The following is a 25,191-nucleotide window of genomic DNA, read 5'->3' as shown; positions in this document are numbered from 1 at the left end:
ATATAGGGAGAGAAGATTTGAGAAAGAAATTGGTGCTTCAAAAGTAGTTGTTGGACTTTGCTGTACCTTTAGCCAGCAAAGCCTACATGGCTTTGTTGCCCTCAGTGATGTTTTGTGGATGTGACTGCATTTAGCCCTGTCTCCTACACTGCAGAGGCACAGGGGAGAAACACATACAAATGCAGACAGTAGGCAGGTGTGGATCCTGTGACTAGCACCATCGCTTCCCTCACTGAAAATGAGCTAGAAGCAGGTGTGGAAGGCTGATGTTAGAAATGCGTTGAGCTGCCAGAAAGGTTTGTTCTTGTGAGAAACCTTAAATATAAACACCTTGAAATCCCAACACTCGTTACTGTCAGTTGACATATAAGGAATAATAAAAAGGAAGAATTAAGGACATCTCCCAGTTAAAGTAAGTTTTCAAGCTAGTTGCACTGCCAGTCACCCTGGAACAGGAACTTGACCTAAGGTTTGCTAATTAAGTCAAACAATTGTTCGTCATTTGTAGGCAGATAGGGGGTTTCCTGGCAGCAAGTAAGCATGATCATGCAAAGAACTAAATCTGATCATTAGGAAATCACCAAGTCTTGTCACTCTTTTCCCTTGAATGCTCTTCTGTTCTTTTCAAGAAACAGCTTGGTGCTGAGTAAGTTTACAAGTCATTACTTTATTGACTAAATACAGATGGACTGCTTTTAAAATTATCCATTATCCAGTGTGAACTCATGACAACAGCATGATACAAAGAAAGAAACACTGGAATGCCAAGATGAAATAGGTTTTGGGGAAATACAGTATAGGAAAGATATGCCTGTCTCTTCTGTTTCCAACTCTCAGAAGACAAAAATAGTTTCCAAAAATTTACTTAATCAAGGTGTCTCATGTTAGCATTCAGTTCGGTGTTTCTCAATTTTATACATTGCCATTTTGTTGTGTGCTCTCATGCCTCTTCTTAAGCAGTTACAATAGCGAGAAGTATTTTTAACAAGTTTAAGTAACGAGCATGGCATTAGTTTTTAGCATCTTATTAAATTAAGCTTATCCATATTATATATGTCATGAAGAGGAAAAAAACATTTTTATGTCTGACTGAAATCCATTCATTGGTTTATTAGAAACACAGAGTACTCTGAAGAATGTCACAAATCCACATGGTGTCCCTGAGCACTTGGGTTTTGCATATGGATCGCTGACTTAGCTGAACGATGTATAAAATCCTGTGTAGCCAGGCAGCTCCCAACTGAATACACTTCTAAGGGAGGTTATATGCATTGCTTCTGCCAGCAAAGGTCTGGAATATGTTAAGCTGCAAAAATACTACTTAACAGAATACAGAGAATGGAGAAGAAAAGCCATAATGGCCTTTTTGCATCAAATAATTTACTGTTTTTAGGATATTTGGGCACCAGCACACTTAGAATCATAGATGAATTGTTTCTTATTTATGTAACAGTGTTTTAGTGTGCTTTTTCTTTGGCAAATAACAGGCTGAGGGGGTTGGACCATGCATGGCTGGTACAGAACCTGAGAGAGCAGCAGCTCAATAAAGCATCATGACAATTACATGAAAATGGAAGAAAAAGAAGACAGAGCAAATTCTTCTAGGTATGGAGGCCCTCTGTGGTTCCAGAAAGGGTAATCAAAGAAAGAGCAAGGGAAGTCTAATATCAGTGACAGGGAAGTGAATATTCTCAACTCCTCAACTTTCAGGTCCGCTTTAAACGAACGTGGTACAAGCTGTTGTGACCCTCAGATAATAGGCTGAGTAGGTAGATAAATTCTCCTGGGAGGCAAGGGAATGACTTCTTGGCTGCTAAAACAGAACCTGAATTTGACAGCGTGTGCAGATGCAATTAAGTGCACTTTTATGTTGCAAATAAATAATAGAAAATTACAAAATAATAGAAAATAGAAAAAAAAACCCAAACAACCCACCACTGGAAGTTGCAAACTAAAAAATTAATTTGAGGTTGTGATGTTCATCCACTGGATGGAACAAACCGTTAACTGGAGTCTGTGGGACTGCAACTGAGTTGCACATTGAGACACACTACGGAACAAAATTCATTACGCTAACTGTATGAAAAGGGAGCAATAACAGGATTGTGGTCTAGGATTTCTGCATCCTAACCCCCCGATGGTTATCCCTGCCCACCTGTGACGCAAGCAGGCTCAGGTGGAGTGTTTCCCCACATGCTGTGGTGGGAATGATTTCCTACCAAATGGGTGATGCATAGCAGTGCTGCTGCCAGAGGAGAGCTGAGCTGCAGCCTCCATGCCATTGTTTGAGCACAAAGAAGAGAAAAGCTCTAAACCTGGCCAGCTGAGTGACAGCCTGTCCAAATCCCGCTATGCCAGAGACCCTTGGAAAGGAAGCAGTATGTCAGACATATGGTTGAAACATGCTGTGCTCCAGCCATCCTCAGCTAGCGTATGGTCTCCCGAGTACCACTGCCAGCTGGGCTCTAATTTACACTGGGCCTGAGAATCAGGGACCTTAGCAGTCTCCCTGATGGTCTCTTCTTCTTTGCTTCACTGATTTCAGATATGCAGCTATTTGGAGCTTTTCATTTCCCCTGCCTGGCATCCTTTCAGGCAGACACAGGGGAAATACTTCTTTATTTAAACAGTATTGTGGTTGAAAAAGCAGAGACCAATATTCTGTGAGAATAAAATTTCAGAATCCCAACTCTGTAAATTTTTTGATATCCATGGTATCACCCTGGATGTTGTGCAAGTATGCGAAGTTAATAAACACAAAGGTCCCCAAAATTCTGACATAGGAACAGCATTACCAAGTAGTAGAAATTACACTTACCTGTTCCAACCTGTATTTTTGAGGATGCCTGTGCTGCACCACCACTGTTCATGGATTTGTGCTCTTGACTTCTCAAACAGTGTATTACTCTTAATTTTTGTAGTGGATTTATTCTTAAAAAGAGAAGATTGGGAGAAAAACAGGATACTTTTTTTTTTTTTAATAAACGCCTTGAATAAGAGGCATATTTCTCATCATGAAGTAAATATTGAATGGTGCACAAATGAGAGAATAACCAAAGTCTTCGTTAAACCCTTGTTTAACCTTTAGTTCAAGTATTTCATTGCAATGCCACAGGTTTTGCCACCTTGTAGTCAATCTTCACTTAGAAAGGTTATTGAAGGAATTAAAATTTGTATTTTTAAATCCAGCTTTTAGTTTGCAATTAGCCTTTGAGATGTAGAACTTGAAGAAGGAATCTGTAAACAGATGAATTCAATACAATTTGAAATAAAATTTATTTGATGCTACTGGACCCAGCATAGTAGCCTTAAAATGGCTTGTAGCAGCAATTGCATGGTTATGGTTTTGTTCATTTTTGGAACATTATACTCATTCTGCTTTATGCAAAGGACTGTTGTGCATTTTTCATATTTTTGTGAATGTCATTCAGCTAAGCTTTCCGTTGTCAAGACATCCTTTCCAAAAAAAAGTGCAGGTAAATTTTCAGATGTGATATTCTTTGGTGAATAAAGTTATGCAAAAAGTCCGAGCATGAAACAGTTTCACATTAATCCCTTACTTCTGAATGCATTGCATTATCTCTAACACAGGAAACCAGACTTGGCTGCTCATCTGCTTGCTCAGAAATGGCTGTCCTTGTAGAACTTCATCTTGGGGTGAGTCTTCTAGACCACCTCCTGTTTCTCACAAGATATTCCTGAGTAATGACACAACCAAGGGACCTGGTGGCTAGCAATTGCATTTCCTGTGAGGAACTGGTGATTTAATAGTAAAAGGGCAAATTAACTGAACAGGTTGAAATGCTCTTCAGTCAATATGGTGTCCCAAGGCCACATAATACTGTTTACATCACTGTGACTCTCCAGTCCCTTCCTTTCACTGCTTTTCTGTTCAGTTCTCTGTCTTATTTCACATGATACTGCGAATTTTTGGGTTGGCAACGCTTTTATGTGGCCCAACACACTGGGAATCCGTTTCTCACCTGAGTGCCGGAGCTTACCACATGATGGCTTACAAGATTCATGTCATCAGCTCTAGCGAGATGATTAAATGACAAGGGTTGTAAGAAGTACACTTGGGTCTGCACAAGTATCCCATATTGCTTCTGCAACTGCTGCTTTTCAGTTTCAGTCTTCAGTCACAGGCCTGAAATTCAAATGCAGATTTCCCCTGCTGTGGGCCAGATACTACTTGCTTTTCACAAGCAGCTACATTCATATTCCCAGAATGGCAAGGGGTGTGTGTGGATGGTTTGACTGTGAAAAGGGCAGTTCTTCCAGGAGGATTAAAGGTTCTTCTTTCATGCATATGGAGAATGATAAAGCAGGGTGGGTGACCACTGCAGTGTCTTCCCAGGGATCAGCAATGGCAGAAATGGAAGCTGCTCTCTTTTTGTCTCCCCTCGTCTCTCTTCATCTGTTGGAACCAGTAAGATATTGGCCTGGTTTAGGCGAAGGAGAAGGACTAGCGGCCACTCTTAGAGGACATCTTGGCCACAGTGTTCCTCTTTTGTCCCCTCTTTGGTACAGTACACCTATTTTGCCTTTCATTTTCCCAAATGAAGACCCCTGCCCACATTGCCGTCCCACTCGGCAGCTCTGCCACGGTAGAATAGCAAGTCCCCATCTCTCCTGTTACGTTACATGAAACTAAAAATACCAACCCCACTGGAGTTACTCCAACATTAAAGATGTAAGTGAAATAAAAATCACTTTTGGAGCTTTTTATTTTTTTATTGAATTTTTAATTAATTTGAATTTTGAAACGATCTGAAAAATAGGTATAAATGAATATATATATATTTTCATTTCCAGTGCTGAGAGCATTGAATAATGCAGGACGAAAGCTGCGGCTCCCCGTTTGTATTGCCGAAGTCAGGGTTTTGTGCAGGACTCCATCAGGCAAACTGAGGGCCGGGTGCCCCCATGTCGGCCCGTCGAGCTGGCCCCGGGGCAACCGCAGGCCCTTTCTCCCAGTGGGTATGTGGAAGGCCCCGCGGCGCCGGGCCGGGCGGGTAGACAGCGCTCGGGGGCCAGGGGAAGACGCCCGCAGCCTTCCGCGTCCCGCCGCAGCGCCGCGCCCCCGCCTCGGCTCTCCACACGGCCTTCCCGCCACCCGCTGTTGCCGTGGAAACCGGCGGCTGCTCCAGGGGGGCTGTGGGAGCTGGCAGGCGGGCGGCTCCCCGGGGTCCTGGCGATGGGGCCCGGCGCTTTTGAGGGGGGTTCCTGAGGGGTTACGGTCCAATCCTAGCACTGCAGGGGAGGGGGGAGCCAGGTAGTGCGGAGCTGTAGGGCTGAGGGCTTAGCACCGTGGGGGACCTTCAAGGGTGAGGGTCTGCCACCATGGAGAGCCCCGCGGGGTGGGTGCCTGGCTACAGAGGGGCCTATGGGGCTGAGGGCCTGGCAGGAGCCCCAAGGGGATGAGCTGTAGCGGGCAGAATGAGGGATGCAGTCGTGTGCTGGGTGTGCTGCTCGGTTTGGGGTAACAGCTCTGTGTGTGAGCAGGTGGAAGGGCTCAGGACAGGGCACTGGGGCAAAGTGAAACTCCCAGCAACCCTCGGGCATGAGCAGCGTGAGGTGTCTGGAGACCTGCTGGGAGACCACGGTCCCTGGAGAAGTAGGACGTGTTGTTGTTTCTAATTAATGCCTGTGTGGTAGCCTAATCTGTGTTACGGGGCTCTCATGGGTATTGTAGCAGCAAGGTATGTTTTAAGGTTCTGTTAATTAAAAATTATTTGTAAATCTGCTTAGGTCCTGTGTTGCACTTAACTGAACCTTGTTGTTGTGACTATACCACTGAAGAACACATTTGTTCAGTTAGTTTGACTAACCTCCTGTAGAGCTGTTTCTCTGCTCATATCAGCCATTCATCATTGGATACTAAATAGTTGCTCTCCTGTCAGTCGAACTAGTTGTAGTTGTAGTGGGGAGCGTAGGACTGATACCTGCTTTTAGCTACCTCAGTAGAGGAGCATCCAGCTGGATCCTGGAAAGAGTATCAGAGCTGATCTCTGCTGCAGGTTTTGCTTCCAGGGAGTAGGCTCTACTGCTCTTGTAACTGTGCTTGGTTGTAGGGCTAAAGTTTGTAGCTGGCTTTAGGTTTTGGATATGGCTAAATGCTGAAATAAAGTTTTGTCAGCAGTCCTCAGGAGAAATGATGTTATGAATTAGCTTCTGATTTTATTTTATAGTAAGTTTAATTTTTTTCTGGCGCTAATTTCAAGTATGTATGGAAGTGTTAATACACATTTTTATAGCTATATGAATATATAATTTGTATAAATTCAGTAGCAGCAGGGCACCTAAGTATGTATTTGTACTGAAGATGTGCCTGCCTGACTTATTTGCAGTTGTGTGGTTCAAGCAAACAACTTGATTAAAAACCCTGTTTTTTTTTCTTGATGCAACTTTGTGTGTGTATGTTTATTTTGAAATTTATTTTGAAGTTAAGTACTTTCTGAGACTGATAATAGGGGAGAAGGTCTCTCCCAACAAGCTAAAGTGAAAGGAAGTGATACAGGATTTGGATTCAGTATGTATAGTGACTAAATAAATGCAGCCATCTAGGTATCTGTAAACTCTAGTTTCACACTGCATTGCAAAGTACAGCAAGTTTTCCTCAACTGCTGGGTTTTTTTCTTTTTTTTTCTGTGCCAAGTCTGCTGACGCCGCTTCTCAGAAACAGGTTTATTTTCAGAATTCAAACCCTTGCATTATTATTACAATTTCTCTGTGGCCTATACAGGTTAACAGATTAGTAAGTAAAATCATGTTTGAAGAGAAATACTGCATTCCTAGGATAGAAAATACACATTACAGGAAATTACGAGTCAGTTCTAAGAAAATGTTGGAATAAACTACTTAAATAGGATAATAAGCACTTCAGTATTTTGCTTTTATCAAAAAAATGATCTAAACAGTATTTATTCTTGAGCTTTTGTACTTTTCTTCTATAAATAGAAAAAATTCTCTGTTCAATAACCTATCTGGGAAAGCTTGCAAATGTGCATTTCATATTTGGAAGCAAAGCATGATCTTTCTTGAGCGTTTTTGAGGAAAAGGATTACTTAATCATGCAAGGTTACTTTTTATTATTTTGAGAACAGTTAAAAAATCCCAATACACTGAGAGTGTTTCTGTCTTATTTTACAAATGTCTCTTACAAAGATTGTCTCTGATTGTGGAAGTTGATTTGTAGTCTTAGGAATTGAATTTCTTTGTCATCTACTTGTGCAACTTTAAAAAAATCTCAAGAGGAAAGCACAAAAAGTAACTTGTCTTGATATCTAGGTTCTCACTCTCTGTATGCTGCTTAGAATAATTTTGTGAAAAAGGACGACAGTATCAAGATAGAATAATCTTGTGAAAATGCTGATATTTTTGGAGACAACTTCTTGCCTCTGCATGGCTTGCAGATCCCCTTACAGATTTGATGACTCTCTTAACATGGGCAAAGGCAAGTAAACAAAAACCCCTGATGGTATTTAACAGTGCAGATGATATTTGAAAGTTAGCAGAACAGTCCTTGTAGTGTTCTAGGACTCTTCCTTCTCATTATCTTCTAGTTAAAAAACATAGTATTGGTTCAAGAGGTGTACAGAACTGTAGTCAACTATGTTAATTGGATAAATTTATTTGTCACAAGCTGCCTATAAGAATATTTCATCCTTTGTGGAGCAACTGGGGAAGCAATAATTTCAGGACCAAAGCTTGCTGGCAGCTCTGCTCAAAGCAGAACTGTTTAAGTGAAAACATGGGAAGGTTTTAATTGGAGGGTGAAAGAGGAAGGTGTGTTGGAAGGGAGGACTGTACATTTGTTTGTGAGAATTATAGTACATTTGCTGCATTCTATGCAAATAACTGTTCTTGGCTTTTCTGTTCACATGTTGCTATGAACCAATGTCCGTTGTGTAACTTCCTTGTAATAGCTCCATTAAGAAATCAAGGGAGGACATACTTAAACAGGGAATACCAAAGCCAGTCTTACATTGATATCTGGTGGATATTTTATTTCTCAGATTCAGAATTTGTATGAACCAAGTTCTGGCCTTTCTTCATCCATAGTAAACTCAGTTATGCAGTTTAATGTGGGTTTTTTTGTGATGCTTGATAGTCAAGGTAATAGACTGTTAACTTTGTGCTATTTAATGTTTACAGTGTTAATAGCAAAAGATAATAGCTGGGGCTTTATTGTGTTGGAGATTTTCAGTATGTTATTTATAGATCTGAAACCTACAAGATATGATATAAAAGCCTTCAATATGAAAAATGTTACATTTCTGAGCAGACAGTGAGAAAATTGCCTTTTAGAGGTCAAAACTCCCAATGCCTCTGGCAACATGGCCTTGATGTCATTTGACAGGGTGGAAACAGCCCTTCATGGGAATAAACAGCCAATACCTGCATGATTCATTTCGTTAGGAGGGTTATCCCATTGTTGCTAGGCAATATTTCCTAGGTGGATTTTAAAAACCCCAAAACAAAATCAAAAAACCAAACAACAAAACCCCCCAAACCCAACCATTGTCTCCTCAGACTAATACTTCTTTCAAGTTGTCTTGCTATTGATATTAACTTTTTTTAAAAAAATTAAGTCTTAATTTCTCCTTTCTGCAGAATTAATAGAATCATCAACTGAATCCCAATAGATACCTTCCCCTCTGAGAGGCAGGGAGAGGAAAAGGTGGGTAAGGGTTGCACCTGGTTAGCAGAATGTTTCCTTTTTGTCTTCCTCCCTCTGTACCTTCTTAGAGCTGTCTGTTTGGAAATGCTCAACTGTTTTGTGATGTTCAATTCTTAGAGAAGAAACATGGCAGAGACCAGCAGACATTCATTTGAAATGATTTTCATTCACTGCATTCTGGAATGGACTTGAAAGCAGGTCTCAGAGGCAACTTGTATGTACCAGTTTGTCTTACATATTTATTTATGACAGACTTGAATCTTCAGGATGGTATTCTATCAAGTGACATACCCACTCAGTGTGATGTGTGTCTGAAAATAGGTCATTGTCAAAAGACAGAGAAGGAATTAGAAAAATTTATAAACTAAACCATTGCAGTCTAGTATGGTAGCATGCTAGTATGTTCGGAAGCTGAGGTAGTGCTGTGTTCAAAATTATAGCTTTCCATGGATCATTTTTCTAGAGTAGTATAGTAATAATATATAGAATAATATATGAAATTATAGAATCATAGAATAATGGAATAGTTAGGGTTGGAAAGGACCTTAAGATCATCAAGTTCCAACCCCCCTGCCACGGGCAGGGACACCTCACACTAAAACATGTCATCCAAGGCTCTGTCCAAACTAGCCTTGAGCACTGCCAGGGATGGAGCATTCACAGCTTCCCTGGGCAACCTATTCCAGTGCCTCACCACCCACACAGTAAAGAACTTCTTCCTTATATCCAATCTAAACTTCCCCTGTTTAAGTTTGAACCTGTTACCCCTTGTCCTATCACTACAGTCCCTAATGAAGAGTCCTTCCCCAGCATACTTATAGGCCTCCTTCAGATACTGGAAGGCTGCTCTGAGGTCTCCACGCAGCCTTCTCTTCTCCAGGCTGAACAGCCACAACTTTCTCAGCCTATCTTCATACAGGAGCTGCTCCAGTCCCCTGATCATCCTCGTGGCCCTCCTCTGGTCTTGTTCCAACAGTTCCATGTCCTTTTTATGTGAGGACACAAGAACTGCACACAATGCTCCAAGTGAGGTCTCATGAGAGCAGAGTAGAGGGGCAGGATCACCTCCTTCGACCTGCTGGTCACGTTCCTTTTGATGCAGCCCTGGATGCAGTTGGCTTCCTGGGCTGCAAGTGCACCCTGAAGCCGGCTCATGTAAAATTTCTCACTGACCATCACCCCCTAAGTCTTTCTTCACAGGGCTGCTCTGAATTTCTTCTCTGCCTAACCTGTAGCTGTGCCTGGTATTGCTCCGACCCAGGTGTAAGACCTTGCACTTGTCATGGTTAAACTTCATAAGGTTGGCATCAGCCCACCTTACAAGCATGTCAAGGTCCCTCTGGATGGCATTCGTTCCCTCCAGCGTATCAACCGAACCACACAGCTTGGCATCATCAGCAAACTTGCTGAGGGCATGCTTGATCCCACTGTCTATGTCATCCAAGGCTCTGTCCAACCTGGCCTTGAACACTGCCAAGGATGAAGCATTCACAGCTTCCCTAGGCAACCTATTCCAGTGCCTCACCACCCTTACAGTAAAGAACTTCTTCCTTATATCCAATCTAAACTTCCCCTGTTTAAGTTTGAACCTGTTACCCCTTGTCCTATCACTACAGTCCCTAATGAAGAGTCCCTCCCCAGCATCCTTATAGGCACCCTTCAGATACTGAAAGGCTGCTCTGAGGTCTCCACACAGCGTTCTCTTCTCCAGGCTGAACAGCCCCAATAATATAGACCCCATAGCAGCCTTCCAATATCTGAAGGCTGCCTACAAGGATACTGAGAGGGACTCTTCGTCAGGGACTGTAGCAATAGGACAAAGGGTAATGGGTTTAAACTTAAACAAGGGAAGTTCAAGTTAGACATAAGGAAGAAGTTCTTTACTGTGAGGGTAGTGAGGCTCTGGAACAGGTTGCCCAAAGAAGTGGTAAATGCTCCATCCCTGACAGTGTTCAAGGCCAGGATGGACAGAGCCTTGGGTGACATGTTTTAGTGTGAGGTGTCCCTGCCTATGGCAGAAGGGTTGGAACTAGATGATCTTAAGGTCCTTTCCAACCCTAACCATTCTATGAAACTAGCATTGCATTTATCAGAATAGGAGAAGGCTGGTTGAAGACTGTAAAGATAGCTAATGCTAATGAGTAACTCCTGACACAATGGTTTGAAAATTCTGAAGTATACCAAACCAGAGGTCATCTCAGAAGGTAGCAGGGTTGGACCAAGCTTTGTTCTTACAATATCATAGATTTCAAATAACTAATTTTTCATGTATTAAATCATGTCATAAAACATTTATTTAACTTTGGATTTGGACATTTGGATTTGAAAAATAATGTTCCTGCTTTGTGCATTTGGCCAATGTGAGAGGAATTAATTTCTTTTTCTTTCTTTTCTTTCTTCCTTTTTTTTTTTTTTTTTTCCTCTAGAGTTAGTATGGCGGGCCTGAAAAATAAACCTGTGAAGAAATTATTTTTTTTTAAAAACAGGGCATCAGGAAAGGGACCTTTGTCATCTTAACCTGTTGATGGGATTTGGACTTTAACAGAGGAATATTTTTTTTCTGGTTATGACAGTATAAGCACTACTATATAAGTAAGGGCTGGAACTTAACTACACAAGTAATGCATGTTTTGATGGTCACTTCAGTGTTGTTACTGCAAACCAATTAGAGGGGCTAATATCTAAGGTTAGACTGTGGAAATGGTCAGTGGTCAGGAACAAATATATCTGTGTATAGCGTTTGTTGTTACCAGATAAAGGTGTAGGCAAGAAAAAAAAAGGAGAAGTGTGACATCTGGTGGAAAGATGGTATCAGGAGCAAGAGATCGTTAATGATAAATGGGATTATTTGACATGAAGATGTATTATGTGATGTTTGAAAACATGTATTCCTGCTGGAGATGAAACCAGGTTGAGTGACTTACCTTGTGATCTCGTAGTTCATGTTGTCCTAATCAGTAATTGTGGCAAGCAGATAATACTCTTAATAGTGATCCCTTTTTCTAAGGTACCAAATAATGCTTATATCGTTAAGTAGCTTCCTCAAGCCCTAAATCTACACTAAAAAGAAATCAATATGGTACAGGTTTAACTACCTTTGAAGATTCAATTAATTTTTCAGAAAAAAAGAATTATAACTACCTAAATGTCATATCCTTGCACTTGTTTTGAAGCTTGAGTTCTGCTAATTTTTTGTAGTACTACTTCCAGATACAAGTCCCAAGTTACCAGGACCGTGTGCTGCTGTGTAGTCCTGCTTGCTGCTCTTGGAGATACTGGTCTGATACTGACTTGAAGATGTATTTGCAGGAGCATTAGGACCTCTCTTTGGTTTGTATTTTCTTACAGCTGGTTGGATACTGTGTGCGTGCTCTGCTGTAGAGAGTGGGAACACCATAATATTGCATGCTTGAGGGAGGAGAAAAGTAGAAGAAGAAAGGGGGAAAAGTGTAAATACCTCTTGCTTGGTGACAAATTGCTAGAGTTAGAACTTGCTGTCCTTCAGCCAGTAGAACTTGCATCAAATAATGGTAGGCTTAGAGCTGCAGAGATCTTGCTTTGTTATGTTTATTTCCAAAATGTTACAGTATGTTGTGGAAAAAGGTCTGCAATTCATTGAAAAATCTTTGTGTTGAGGATGTTTAGGAAGCTCCTGGGTCAGCTGAGAAGCACAGGGGAAAGAAAAGAAGAAAATTCATCTTAATCTTTCAGTTCTACCTTAAAGTGTCTGATTCTTCTGAGATTTAATTTCATTTGATACTGATCATCCCGTGTCACTCTTAGACTTTTCTGTGTTATGGCTTAGCTACTGAAAGATTGCTTTATCCTAACCATAGTACAAGTTCAATCACAACTCTGTAGCTCAGGTTCATCTCCTGTGCATGACTGCCCAACCCAGTCGTGCCAGGTTGGACACAGCCTTGTGTGACATGGTCTAGTGTGAGACATCCCTGCCTATGTCAGGGGGGTTGGAACTAGATGATCTTAAGGTCGCTTTCAACCCTAACCATTCTATGATTCTGTGTGGGATATTCCACTTCATGAAAAGGGAATAGGTCTTGAACTTGTCTTGTTTTTTATGTGTTTTTCTTCTATTTTTAATGTTAGCATAGAATTTGCTAGAATAATATATTATAAAAAAGTTCTGTATTACTATTGGCAATGACATTTTCTTGCTTTGGGGGTAGACTCCATCTGCAAGTTTTTGCCTGCTTTCTCAGAAATAATGCTTTCTGGGAATTGGTCAGTTCAAGCAGGGAAACTAGTTAGTAAATACCTAAAATCAGAGACCTGGCATTTCAGTCATTCATCCCTGGCTGAAATGGAGAAACATGGGAATGGGATAGACCCATCTCGGGTGGATGGCTTCTTGATCAGTGTGAATAACCTGTTTCTCAGGTCACCTGAAGAAACCTGATTGTTAGAGTCACAAGGGCTGATATTTATATTTTAGTACCCTGATGAATAAAATTCATTGTTTACTCCTAAGAGTGAACAGTTCTGCTGTGCTAGCAGAACTACCATGCAGTTTTCATTAGCTGTTGCTAATCTATATGGGTTTGAGTAGAAGAGGGCCTTTGGTAAACAGTTCACTGACACATTCTAGTGTGGTTCATTTCAGTGCTGAACACTTTATTCCTCCTCATCAGCATGGCAGGAATTACCCTTTTCTGCCTGTGTTTACTGGGATAGATTGTGTAGGCACTCACATATGCGTGGAACCAGTTTAAATTCAGTTAACTACCAGTTACTGTACTGTCATACAAAGACTGGATATAGGCTTCATTTCTTTGTGAGATGCTTGGCTTTGCATTTTATTGGTTTGGGAGAAACAAGCCTTGTGTTTTCCTCCAGAGAGCCTACTTATATCTCAGTAGCTTTCTGAAGGTTATTGTGGGGTGTGTAGAGAGAGATATTGTCCCATTAAAAAGAGGCAGATGCTGTAGTTTAGCTGTTTTGAAAATCTAAGTGAGAAACATAATTTTTATTGAATTTGAGGCCTGATTACTTTGAAAGATCTCTAGCCCTTATGTTAGAAACAAATCAAACCAAGAGTTTTGAATGACCTGAGAGTAGGACTGAACAGTTTTGGTTCTCAGCACTATGCTGGTGAGGAGACAGTTCTTACCAAGTTGTAAGTGGTGTACTGAGCTTGTGCTAGCACAAGGTACTTTCTTAACTGCAGATGTGATCTCAGTCTGAAAAAACTTAATAAATTAACTGAATGGACTTCCTTCTGTAGTATACTTTTAGAATTCTAAGACTTTTATTTTTGCCCAGAGCATCTATTTAGATATCATAAAGTGAAAATAATCTTAATGTCACTAAATGAGAAAAAAATGAACACATTGCCTTGGAGAGAAACAAAATGGAGAGGGGAATTGAGGAGATGACCTGTACAGAAAAATATTTGCTGTACTCTTTTGGACACCAGCAGAAAAATGTCCTTTGTTTTTTCTGAGATTAAATTAGAAGTGGGTTTGTATCAATGTTGCAGCTTCTCAGTAACAGTTTAAATTTTTTTACTCTTGCAGATATGATATACAGCCTTTGAAAAAGCTGATAGCTTGTACTTTGCACCTTGGTCTCCATTACTGGATTTAATGGCTGTTGTATGGTAGCTGTTCTGGTAGTGAATGTCAAGGGAAGAGGAGGAAGCGTTTCTTGAGAACCTGTTGCGGGGAAAAAAAAAAACAAAACAGAGGAAGCCAAAAATAAGTGTAAGCAGGGTATGAAACTTGCTTGTGAAGCATACCACTGGATGCCACTGTTGCTTCATGGAATGTCATACTAAAATTACATCGACTGTGCTTATTTGAAAAATTCTGTTTTTCCTTTACTCTCATCTTCTTGGTTCTTTATTACTTTAATCTTTGTTCATATCAAAGGAAAAGAGAAATCATGCCCCACTTATTCTCTCCAGCAACATGATGATACGGTTCCCATATCTAGAAGTGACAGCTTGTCACAGGAAAGAAAAGGGAATGACAGAAAGTTGTGTCTTTTTTTTGGTTTCTTTTTTTCTTCTGCCTTCTAAGGTAAAATCATCTTCTTGAAAAGAAGAAAGGTTCAGATGAAAGAGCAGCTAATTTTCCTTGTAACTAAATTCCTTCACTTTGCCTCTGAATCCTGTGTTAATCACAACTAGATTAGGACACCAAGCCTTTATTCCTGTTTTAAGGTCATCCTAGAGAGCAGGGCAGGAGGTCACTTTCACAAATGCCTGTTTATTTCCTTTCCCAAGTGTTGGACTTTTTGTACTTGAAAGAATGTTTTGTGCTTATTACAATTTTTTCTCCCTTGGTTGCCGGGGGAAGCAGGGAAGGTGAAGGTCATCAGGTGAATTTTTGATGGCTGTTGCTTGTTTTCACAGGCTTGTTTGTAACCACCTGATTAGTAACTCTGAGGCTCTTCTCTAGGTCATACAGTGTATTTTTTCATATTTTGTTTGTTTTTGTGGGTTTTTTTTGTTTTTTTTTTTTTTTTTCTTTTTACAGAAGCAACCCCCAAAATTAATTAAATGATATCAAATCCAAAAACCTGAAGCCTAATTTTCATATGGTTTGGGTTTTGTATTTTTTCCCTATCTCCTATGCTTTCCTATGAGAAAAAAAGAAAAAATGTTGGACAAAGATGAGCTTTTTCTGATGTGGTGGTGGTGGTGTGTAGGCAGCCTGCTAGCCTGGCTCCTTCAGAAACAGGGACCACCTTCTGCTGTGTTTGCTTAATTGGGTAAGCTCTAAATATTGTGGGTTCCATAAAGTGCTAGCTTAATTAGTGACGATAGAAATGTGGTGAGAAGCAAGCACAATGGAAGTGATCTGTTGAGAGGGCTGTGAAGGGAAGAGAAACAATAACCACGTAGCCCTGAGAAGGCACGTTTATTCTCTCTCCTCAAGCTGGGCTGGAGAAGGCAGACAGCAGGGCTCCAGCTCGGAGGCCTCAGGAGTGCCATGGAAACAGCACAGGAGCATCACATCCCTCCAGCTCTCCAGGCCTCCTCCAGGCTCTACTGTGGATTTAGAGGCAGCAGCACCCATGCAACCTGTGTGTGTCTGCAGGAGAGGGAAGGTTAAAATGCACATCTGTTCTGTTGCTTCACAACTGGCTTATAAGGAAAATCAAGGAAAAGAAGAAACAAGCAAATATACCAGTTGTCAAAGACTGGCAGCTGCAGCACAACCCCTGTGCTGGGTGTTTGACAGCCAGAATGCTGTTTAATTCTGCTGCTGTTCACTGATAACTCTGTTCTCTCTTCTGAAACCTGGACTGAAGTTTTGCTGGATTAGATTTAATCGAAGTTTTCCAGTGGATGCTAATACTACATTGCTGTAGGTACAAAAGAGAAGCCTGCCAGCAGAGCTGCTACTGCTGTTGATGCTGCATAAACTTGTAGCAGTGACCCAGATAACATTGTGACTGACACAGTAAGTTACAGTGTCAGGAAAAATAAATGTCTCCTGCAGCCCGTTGCAGAGCTCCAGCTGTGCCCCGGTACCTGCCCTTAAGCCCCATCTACCAAGAAACTAACCCACTGCTGATGGGCTGTGGGACTTGCTGGGCTTTGCTCCATTATGAGCTAGTTGTATTGTGGGTTCAAAAAATACATAGTGCTTCCAATTTGGAAATTATGGTAATTTAGTGTACTTATTAATAGACCTCTCCAGAATGGTTGCCTGCACTCTGCCATGTCTGTTGAGAATTCCTGGTAGTCATCAAAATGTGAGAGCTCTCTGGAGAGCACTCCTGTGCTCTCTCCCCTTATCTACCACTCTCTGCTCTGTTCCTGCTTCTGGTCTTTCAATGCAGCATGAACTGGTGAAAATGGAACAGAGCAGGATTCAAGCCTGTGTTCTTGAGAGGCTATGGATAGCTTAGCTAGCTATGCAATGTAGAGGATGAGGCAGAGAAAGACTGAAAAAGCATGGCATACAAATGAACTTTGGCTGCTTCTGCCTCTTTCCTCCCACCCCCTCTCCCTTCCAAGTTTATGCTTGCTTCCTTCCTTGTTCATTTTAGAGTGAGTGGATGCAGAAGACTGCTGATGAACACTGTCCCCAGGCTTCCTATCTACTGTGTGTGTATGTATAATGCATGTATATATACACAAAGATCAGGAAAATTTCCACAGTCTTGAGCACCTTTGGAGTGTTTCTTAAGTGTATGGAATCAGTCACTACTGCATCAGGAGTCTCCTGAAGATAGAAATTATTGGTTCATAGCTGTGATGTCTTTTGTTAACTGTATGACTTAGTGGCTATATATAGTAAACTCCACTGCCAGAAATGGCAGAGAAAGGTTCTGTATGTTTTACAAGAAGCAGTAGAAAAAGAACACGTGTTTTGGAGCAGAGGTTGTGAGTGCTACTCCATGCCACAGGCATTGTCAGTGTTGTGCATATGGCTCTGTATGTGTGTTTATACCCATGAATCATTATGAAGCAGAAACCAATTGTTTTTACCCCATGTAAGCCTCTGCTTGCATATCTATTTGAAAACAGCAAGTAATTATTTTTGCCTTATTTGTAACCTTCACAATTTAATGTTTATTACAGTCCTTGTCTTTCATCCTACTGCAGTATGTTAAAAAAGTGAGCATAATTGTTTTCAGTCTCCCCTTCTATGGGGGTGATCCTCTGGCTGCTGGTATAAGGAAAGTGCATTGGTATGAAAGATCTCTGTGGTTCTTCACTGCAAGCCTCTTCAAACTCTCAGAGGAGATTTTTCAACAGCTCCTAGCTCATAAGCAACAACTTCCCTGTGATAACCCTGCAGCCACTCAGTTTGTTCCTTCAAGCTTCTGTCTCTCTCGCCAACCCAGTCATTAGACTGATCATTATTTAAGCTGATTGTGAATTCTGGTTTTGGACTCTTTGCTTTTGTAGTGAATAATTAGAGAAGGCATTTTCCCTATCAATTTGTCCTATTCATGGAAATGTTATCACTTATAGAAGATACAGAATAGACATTTGTAGTTTTCTTTTTTTTTTTTTTTTTACTTAAAAAAAGTAAAGTAAAAGTAAAAAAAAAAAAGTAAAAGTAAAAAAAAAAAGAAAAGTGATTGAGTAAAAGTGGATGGGAAAAGTGAGGCTTCTAGGTGACTTGTAGAAACCTTGCTCTCTTGGCCTTGCTATGTACTAGATGTTTAGGGATTTGGTGCTGGTGTTTTACAACATGTTTATATTCTCCAGTGGTGTCGTGGGTTTTTCCTTTTCTTTCCTATCATCCAGTATTATAAAATTAAGCTCATGCTATTTCTGTTCTAGATAGGACAATATTTAAACAGTGCATGAAAATATTCCTATATTATAATATATATTGTGACTAAAGTCTACAGGTGAATTTGAAATCAGGGCAGCAGATAGTGGCAAGACTGTCTTCATAAAGAAAAATATTTTTATAATTTGAAATAATGTAGTCATAAATGTGTAAATTTTAAAGCTGTCCAACAGCATTAGTTCTTTGAGTAAAAGACACAAAAGTTTAAATTCCTCAGTTAGTATATAGGCTTTCCTGTATGTTCTGAAAGCTGGAGCAATGGTAGTATCTGAGTGTCAAGGGGGTAAGGCTGCCTGGCTGGTCATTAATCTTAGTTTGCCTGTGGAATATATCTGTGAAGACGTTCCTCCTGGAAGAAGGCTATGAAACTGTAGAGTTTGGTCAAATCTGACTTTAGAGTGATAGAGGAGAAATAAAGAATGTAGAAAATTTGGTCTTTCAGGTGTTTGTGGGTTTTTTTGTTTGGTTTTTTTTTGGGGTGGGAGGGGTTATTTGCTTTCACAAGAAAACTTGTGAGGGGGGAAGGCTTACTGTGATTCAAACCAGTTTAATTTCAAAAGAATAAAGGCTTGGTGAAACTGCCAGTCTTTATTCAGATCTGAAAGCATGTGTAGTGGATAAAGGGTTGTGACAGGGACAGTTAATCTCTGATAACTTCTTTGTAGCTGCTGCAGGTAACAAGTACCTCTGAACATGAAGGTGTCTGGATTTCAATGTAAGCAGCCCAAGAATGTTCCAAATTTTGGCACTGATTCTGTGCTTTCTGTGCTCGTGCCTTGTTCTGCTCCACTTTTGTTGCTTGTAGCCTAACTAGTTTTCTTGATGTTGGCATGAGAATGACTGCAATTTTAAGTGAGAGCAGCACAACAAAAAGTCCATTTTGACTGTATACTTTGTCAGTCAATCTTCTTGTGCGTTAAGTGGGGTGTTGAGTGCATGAAAGATCCTATGGGTCTAGCTACGTTATTTCTGGAAAGTAAAAAGACCAGACAGTGTGAAAGTAAGTTGCATTACTATAATTTCATCCAAAGCACTTAATGATCTAAGAGAGGATGTAAAAGGGACAAGTGTTGCCCTAAATAGCATCAGAACTGCAGCTCTGTGTAGAGAAGTGAACATTTTGAATTGGTAAAAAGGAGTTGTGTTAATTATATGGCATGCCACACTACACATGGACACCATTAAAAAGTCAGCCTTTAAATCTTAAAACACTTCCAAGTTCTTACTTTCCTCATTTATTAACATCCACATTCTACATTAATGCTGCTGGCAAGAGGTGAAAGCCATCCAGGGTGAAAAGAAATCAGTTTCATTTTTCAGTAATTATGGGGAAAACTCTTGTTCACTGGGTTTAGTTACCCTCTCAAGTTGCTCTAGAGCTGCTGTTTGAAAAGATCCTGGTCTATATGGTGTTTCACTTACGATCAACAGCTTTAGAAATTATGTTTTCCAGCAACACAGCCTCTGTTACTGGGACAATTTTTCCCTCTTGGGCAGCTGCCAGATCTTTCAAAAGCACTGGGAAAACTTATGAAGGGTAAGTTGGGTTTGGTTTGGGGCTTTTATTCTCTCTCTCTTCCCGTATCCTTTAAACTCAATATCACTATTGCCTGAGATGCAAACTAATGCTTCCAGTTTTCAAAGGAAAAGGCCACCCTCCTCCAAGACAGGTATTTAATATTTAAGCAATCTATGGCTGAGGGGAAGCAACTAGTTGTTAGTATCATAACTAGGTAAAGGAAGAGACACTGGAAAGTATGGAAAAAATTAAGTAGAAATGACAGAGCAGCATGCTGAGGTAACAGCTGTCTTAAAATGTGGGAAGTTCTATACAGATAAATAAAATATCTTTATTTGTTGTGTGAATTTTCCTGTTATTTCAGTTGTGCTTCTTGTTTTATACGGTTGAATGACAGAGTAAGATTGAGTAATCACCAAGAGTGTAAGATTAGACTATATTAAAAAAAAAAAGTGTTTATTGGATAATAGGTCAATTAAGTGCCTGCACCATGAGGTGTCATAACTTAAATATTTTTCATTAAGGAATTTAATTGGATCTTGAAATTTCTTTTCCACCAGGATACCTTATATTCCCCCAAAACTGGAACATAGGAGTTTGCAGATATTAGAACTGCAGCAAGATGTTTTACATGAATAGTTTATACCTTTCTGTCACCTGATCACCTATGTAATAAAATGTCCTTACTCTTTAAGGCTACAGGCAGACAGTAGAATGCAAGAGAAATATCTTAGGACAAGCTACATAAGACTTCCCATAGAACATCAGAATTGTTCTACTGAGTATGAAATCTTGCCTTTGGCACTAAGCTATATTGAATACTTCAGAAGGGAATAAAAGAAAAACCTTTCTCTAAGCAGGAAGGTAACTTTGAATGCAGAGCTGATATGTGTGGATTTCTACCTCTTCTCCATTTTGTGCTTTGATTTAATTTCGCTTTGTCTTGACGGACTGTGCTACAATCCTGTCACTTTTTTTCAGTTCTTTGGAGGAGAACAAAAACTAACACATAAAGCTGATATTCATGAAATCTGATCACCTGCTGTAAACACCGTTATTTCTGATTTATGGTAAATATCATAAGATCTCACATTGATATGGTACAGTATAAGGTACAATGTCCTTTTTATTCTAATGATTGCTTAAGAGTTGCCTTTGATCAAAGTTAATGCTTGTTTTGAGATGGATTGATAAAAGCTTAAAAAAGCCATACACTCATCTATTACACATATTTAAGATAACAAGACTTCAAATTAAACAAGACTTAATTAGACAAGACTATCATTGCCTGCATCTTGGAGTTCCTTTCTTACTTAAAGAAATTGCCTCTTTGGCACTGACTACCCATACCTGTGGATGGACTGTACATCTGTCTTTAATACAGTTAAAGACCTTGATGGGTATATATGCCTATGTTGTGAGTTTGAGGCTTTGACTATCCACTTAGCCTTTCAGTAGATCTTTCCTTCTTGCCTGTCCTTTTGTTTGTGAGCTAGTCTCCTAGATTCATGGAGAGAAACAAGTATTGGGAAGGTTTTTAAGCTGAGCTTCCTTGGGAGGTGTAAGCGTAATTTGGAAGATAGCAGATGTATACTTACTTATAGATATGCAAATATCTATGCTTCGTAACTACAGATAAGCAGTAAGGGGGAGAAAGTGAACAAAATAGGGAATGGGCAAAAAAGATTTGGGTGATCTAGTAGACCGGTAGTCTAGTCAGTTCTAAAATGTTGCTACCATGAAGGAGAGAGTCTGAAAGGTTGAACTGGGTCTCTCGGTCTGGCACACTGATAGAGGGGAGGGGAAGGACTAAGGGAAATTCTTATAGAAACTGTAAGATTAATGCAGAAAAGAAACTATGAAAGCCCGGATCAGAAGGTGAAAAAAGGATGAAGCCCCACAGACAGCATGTATGATCATAGTTTGGAAATGAAAACTTTGCTCTTGCCAGACTCAGGAAGGATGTGGTGGCTTTTACTAATGTAGGGATACTTGTGGAAGGGCTACAAAGATGTAACGGGTATAGAAGCCAAAAAAGAAACAAGAATGCCCTTGCTACAGCTTCTGTAGGTGAGAGGAATGCATAAAAAGCATTTCCATTGCAGAACCACTACCTACCACTGTGCAGGTAGTGTGTTCTCTCACGGCTAGATCCTGTAGTGCTTCTTCCAAGACAGTTCTGTCTCTGTTCAGGATCTCTGAATAGTCCTTCCTTTTGTGTTGCCCTGTAGATGACTTTCTGCTCAGCACAGAGTGCCCTCCCTGACTTTGTATCCATTTTTATGCCCTAATCTTGGGGGACCACTGAATGAGGGAGGGCATTTATAGTAAGCTTTAATGTACTTTGGTTACCTGGCATGAAATTGACACTTACAGCCACTGTAGCTTACATTCTTTTGCAGTCAACCTTGTAAAGCCATGTGGTGTTTTGTGAGGGCATGTGATCTTGCTGGATCAGGGGAATGATGTAGAAAAACTTTTAAATGTCAAAGAGGAGCAAAATTCTTTAGGCTTTTCATCTTAGTGAGTTCTCACTTGATTTAGTCAAAACCTTCTCCGATGCTAGTTAACAGTGAGACTTAACTCTGAAAATGTGAAGACTTGAGGGCCTGTCTGATTCACAGGAGGGATCACTATCAGCCTAATGGGACTATGGCTGCAACTTTAATTACAAGAAGACGGTAAAAAGCACTGTTTAAGGAAAAAAAAAAAAAAATCCCCTTATCAAGTTTTGTTGCTAGTCTAGTCAGGCTAAAAATTCTGCTTAATCTTAATGATTAGTAAGAGTTCTTCATTTCTGTGAGATTTATAGTGGTGTTAAATAAATTACAAATTATTCAGAGGCAGTATATTAAAGGAGATCTAATCAAGATATCCAGAATATTGTGACATACTTAAATCCCATAATATTTAAAAAAATAACATTTTTGAGGGAGTAAAGATACTTTATATACAATTAGAGGCAGGATGATTAATAACCTTGGGCTCAGATTTGACGTCTTCCTTTGGGAGTTGAGTTTTTCTCTATCTCTGGAACCAAATACATACCTTAATTACCAATCAGTCAGTCAATAAAGGCCGATCTGGAATGCAGATGTATATACTTGAACTGGCATTAGCGTTTCTTCCACAGACTTGGATTAGTGAGGCTGAGTGTATCTGCAGAGTTTAATTGCTCTCTGGAAAAATGTGAGTTTTGCTATGAGCTTAGATTTTCAAAACTGACAAACCTGTCTGTTTCAAATCAGATGATGTTTATGCAACATGTTAAACCTGCAAAAGGTAAGTGTTAGTCCAGATGCAGATGTGTTTTAAAAGTGCTGAGAAGATTCAGACCATTTAAAACCAGACCACTAATTGGGCAAGGCAGTGCAGTTTCTCCCCAGTCCATTACTTGAGGGTTTTTTCAGGAGGGATAGGAGATTTTGGTATGTGAGAAACCACCACATCAGATTTGAAACAAATTTTGTTGCAGTTTATCTGCAAGACTACAGTGTAAAATCTGAATCAAAGACAACGAAAGTGGGTACTTTCAAGATTTGAACACCTATGGGTTGCAACTTAGTGAGTGGGCAGTGCTTTTAAATAGCAAGCCATGTCAGTGCTTCCTTTTTACTGCAGAAACAAAACTGATGAGTCAATGCATTCAAAGGCATCTGGGTTGGGAGCTCAGGGATTTGAAAGGTATTACTCCGTGTTGTTTTGCTTATCAGATATATCTGCAAAGGAACTTATTACTGAGTTGAAACTAGGTAATGGAAAAATGTGTTCAAGACTAGTCTTTATTGTAATTCTGGATACCATGTGTTTCTCATAGTTTAGAATGATGAATAGTGAAGTAGTTCCTTGTGAAAGAGAAAAAAATAGCATTGCTATCTGGGACCTCCCTGGGCACTACAACCATGCAGAAGGCAACTGAAGGTGCATCTTTTCTTGGAGGAGGCAAGGATTCAACTAAATTCATTTATCACTGAATTAAGTCAATGCAACACTCTAACTTAATAAGAGTCCCCAAATGTCAGTGAAAACCAATTGATTTGGAAATCCATTTCATCAGAGGATTACCACTTTCAAGTATGTACCAGCTTTCATATGAGTCAAATTTGTCTTCAGTGTCTTGCTAATCAAAGATGAGAACGTGATTTCTGTTATTATCTCTGCTGGGCTGTCCTGTCCTGTGCAGTCAGGGCTACCTCTGCCTGTTTAGCTTGACTGTAACGAGTAGACTCAACTTGCTGTCGTTCTGGTGCTGACCAGACTGTTTCTCAACATCCTCAGCCTGGCCTTGCTGAGGTGTGGCTTTAGGAAGCTGCTTTTGTGATCAGCTGGTGTTACTCCAGAGCAACTGAGTAGCAGTGTTCCCATTAGGATTGGGGAAAATGTTTAGGTGGGTGTCATGATGCTATTTAGTGATGAAGAAATGAAAATATGTTTGGGTTGTGTTTTTAATACAACTTATGGAATTTCATTGTTCTTGTATTTATTTGCTTCTCTTTCTTCTTTCTGTAATGAGATAGATGCAGTTTCATTATTTATCATCCATCTATCTTGTAATTTTTTTCTGAAATTGATTTTACTTCTGCACATGGTCATTCTTGAGTGTTTATTAAGCTGTATATTTTGGTCAGATATGGCAGGCATCGTGTTTTATTCTAAACAGTTGATTTTGAAACTCCCTCTGAAAGAGCTCCAAGGTAAAATGGTTTTGATCATTACCAGCTGCTATGTGCTTTCTAGACTGTAATATAAACCTGGCTTTCAATTTTGGTGGTATGATCTAATGAGGTTCTCAGATTTATTTTAGATAATAAAAAATAAACTCCCCTCCCTTTTCTTTTTTTCATGAACATGGATAAATTGTCAGACTCATAACCCGTCTTGTATTATGTCTGCAACATTTTCCACACTGCTAGAAATGGTCACTGTATGTCTGATTTATATAGACAATATCACCTTGATGAGTACACAGTGTGTCACTTGAGCAGGATTCATGTCTATATGGATTTCAGTGGAGAAATATAATGTGAGACTATATAAATATTGTAGCCTCTTACTCTATCACATTGTTTTATTGGTGAGATTACCTGTGCTGTAGTGACTATGCCTTTTTTTTTGGGTAGTGTAAAAAAACCCAAACAAACCCAACTGATAAAAAAAGGAGATACTGTGAGGGAAAAAAATCAGGCTAAACCCAATTCTGTTATATATTGCTATAGGTGAATTAAATGAATTTAAGATCAATAAATAAAATATGATGAAAAACACTAAAATCACATAATTCTTGAATTTTCCTCCATACCAGTGATGGGGAAAGATAAGCGGAGCAGTTCTAGGGGATGAGACCCAAAACAGATAATGGATAAATCATAGACCAAATCTCTCAGTTACTTTCCCTAAGCATTAGCATACCTGATTACCACTAGGTGTAGAAGTGTTGTGAATGAAAACTGTAGAAACAGGTTAGCTATTTACACTTTATGGAAATGGACAGCTAAAATTGTGCCCTGTGGTCTTCAGCGTGTGTATCTACATATAGGTTAGTATCACCTTCACGTGACTTCTCTGGCTACATTGTGGTTCTCAGAAAGGGTTATGTTGACTGGATGCACACTCAAAACAAAGATAAAATAACTTGTGATCATACTGTACATTAGTCTGTATCTGTAAATTTGAAGGTGAACCATAGCCTGGAGCTTTTATTTCTTAGGAAA

At 39.9% G+C, this 25,191-nt stretch overlaps 1 protein-coding gene across 1 annotated transcript in view; it reads right to left on the bottom strand.

The window, feature by feature from the left end:
* Positions 1-4,025, bottom strand: part of KCTD15 (potassium channel tetramerization domain containing 15) — a gene marked incomplete at both ends in the record, with an annotated part of 50,517 nt that extends 46,492 nt beyond the window's left edge. Inside the window, one exon of the mRNA XM_080637678.1 lies at positions 3,984-4,025. Coding sequence (XP_080493804.1) covers positions 3,984-4,025 — 42 coding nt within the window. The remainder of the gene's footprint in view (positions 1-3,983) is intronic.
* Positions 4,026-25,191: the final 21,166 nt, after the last annotated feature.

Source organism: Psittacula echo (assembly GCF_963264785.1).
Source record: "Psittacula echo genome assembly, chromosome: Z".
NCBI classification, from domain to species: domain Eukaryota; kingdom Metazoa; phylum Chordata; class Aves; order Psittaciformes; family Psittacidae; genus Psittacula; species Psittacula echo.
Note: the sequence above shows the minus strand (reverse complement) of the source record. Positions and strands in the feature narration are given on the sequence as shown.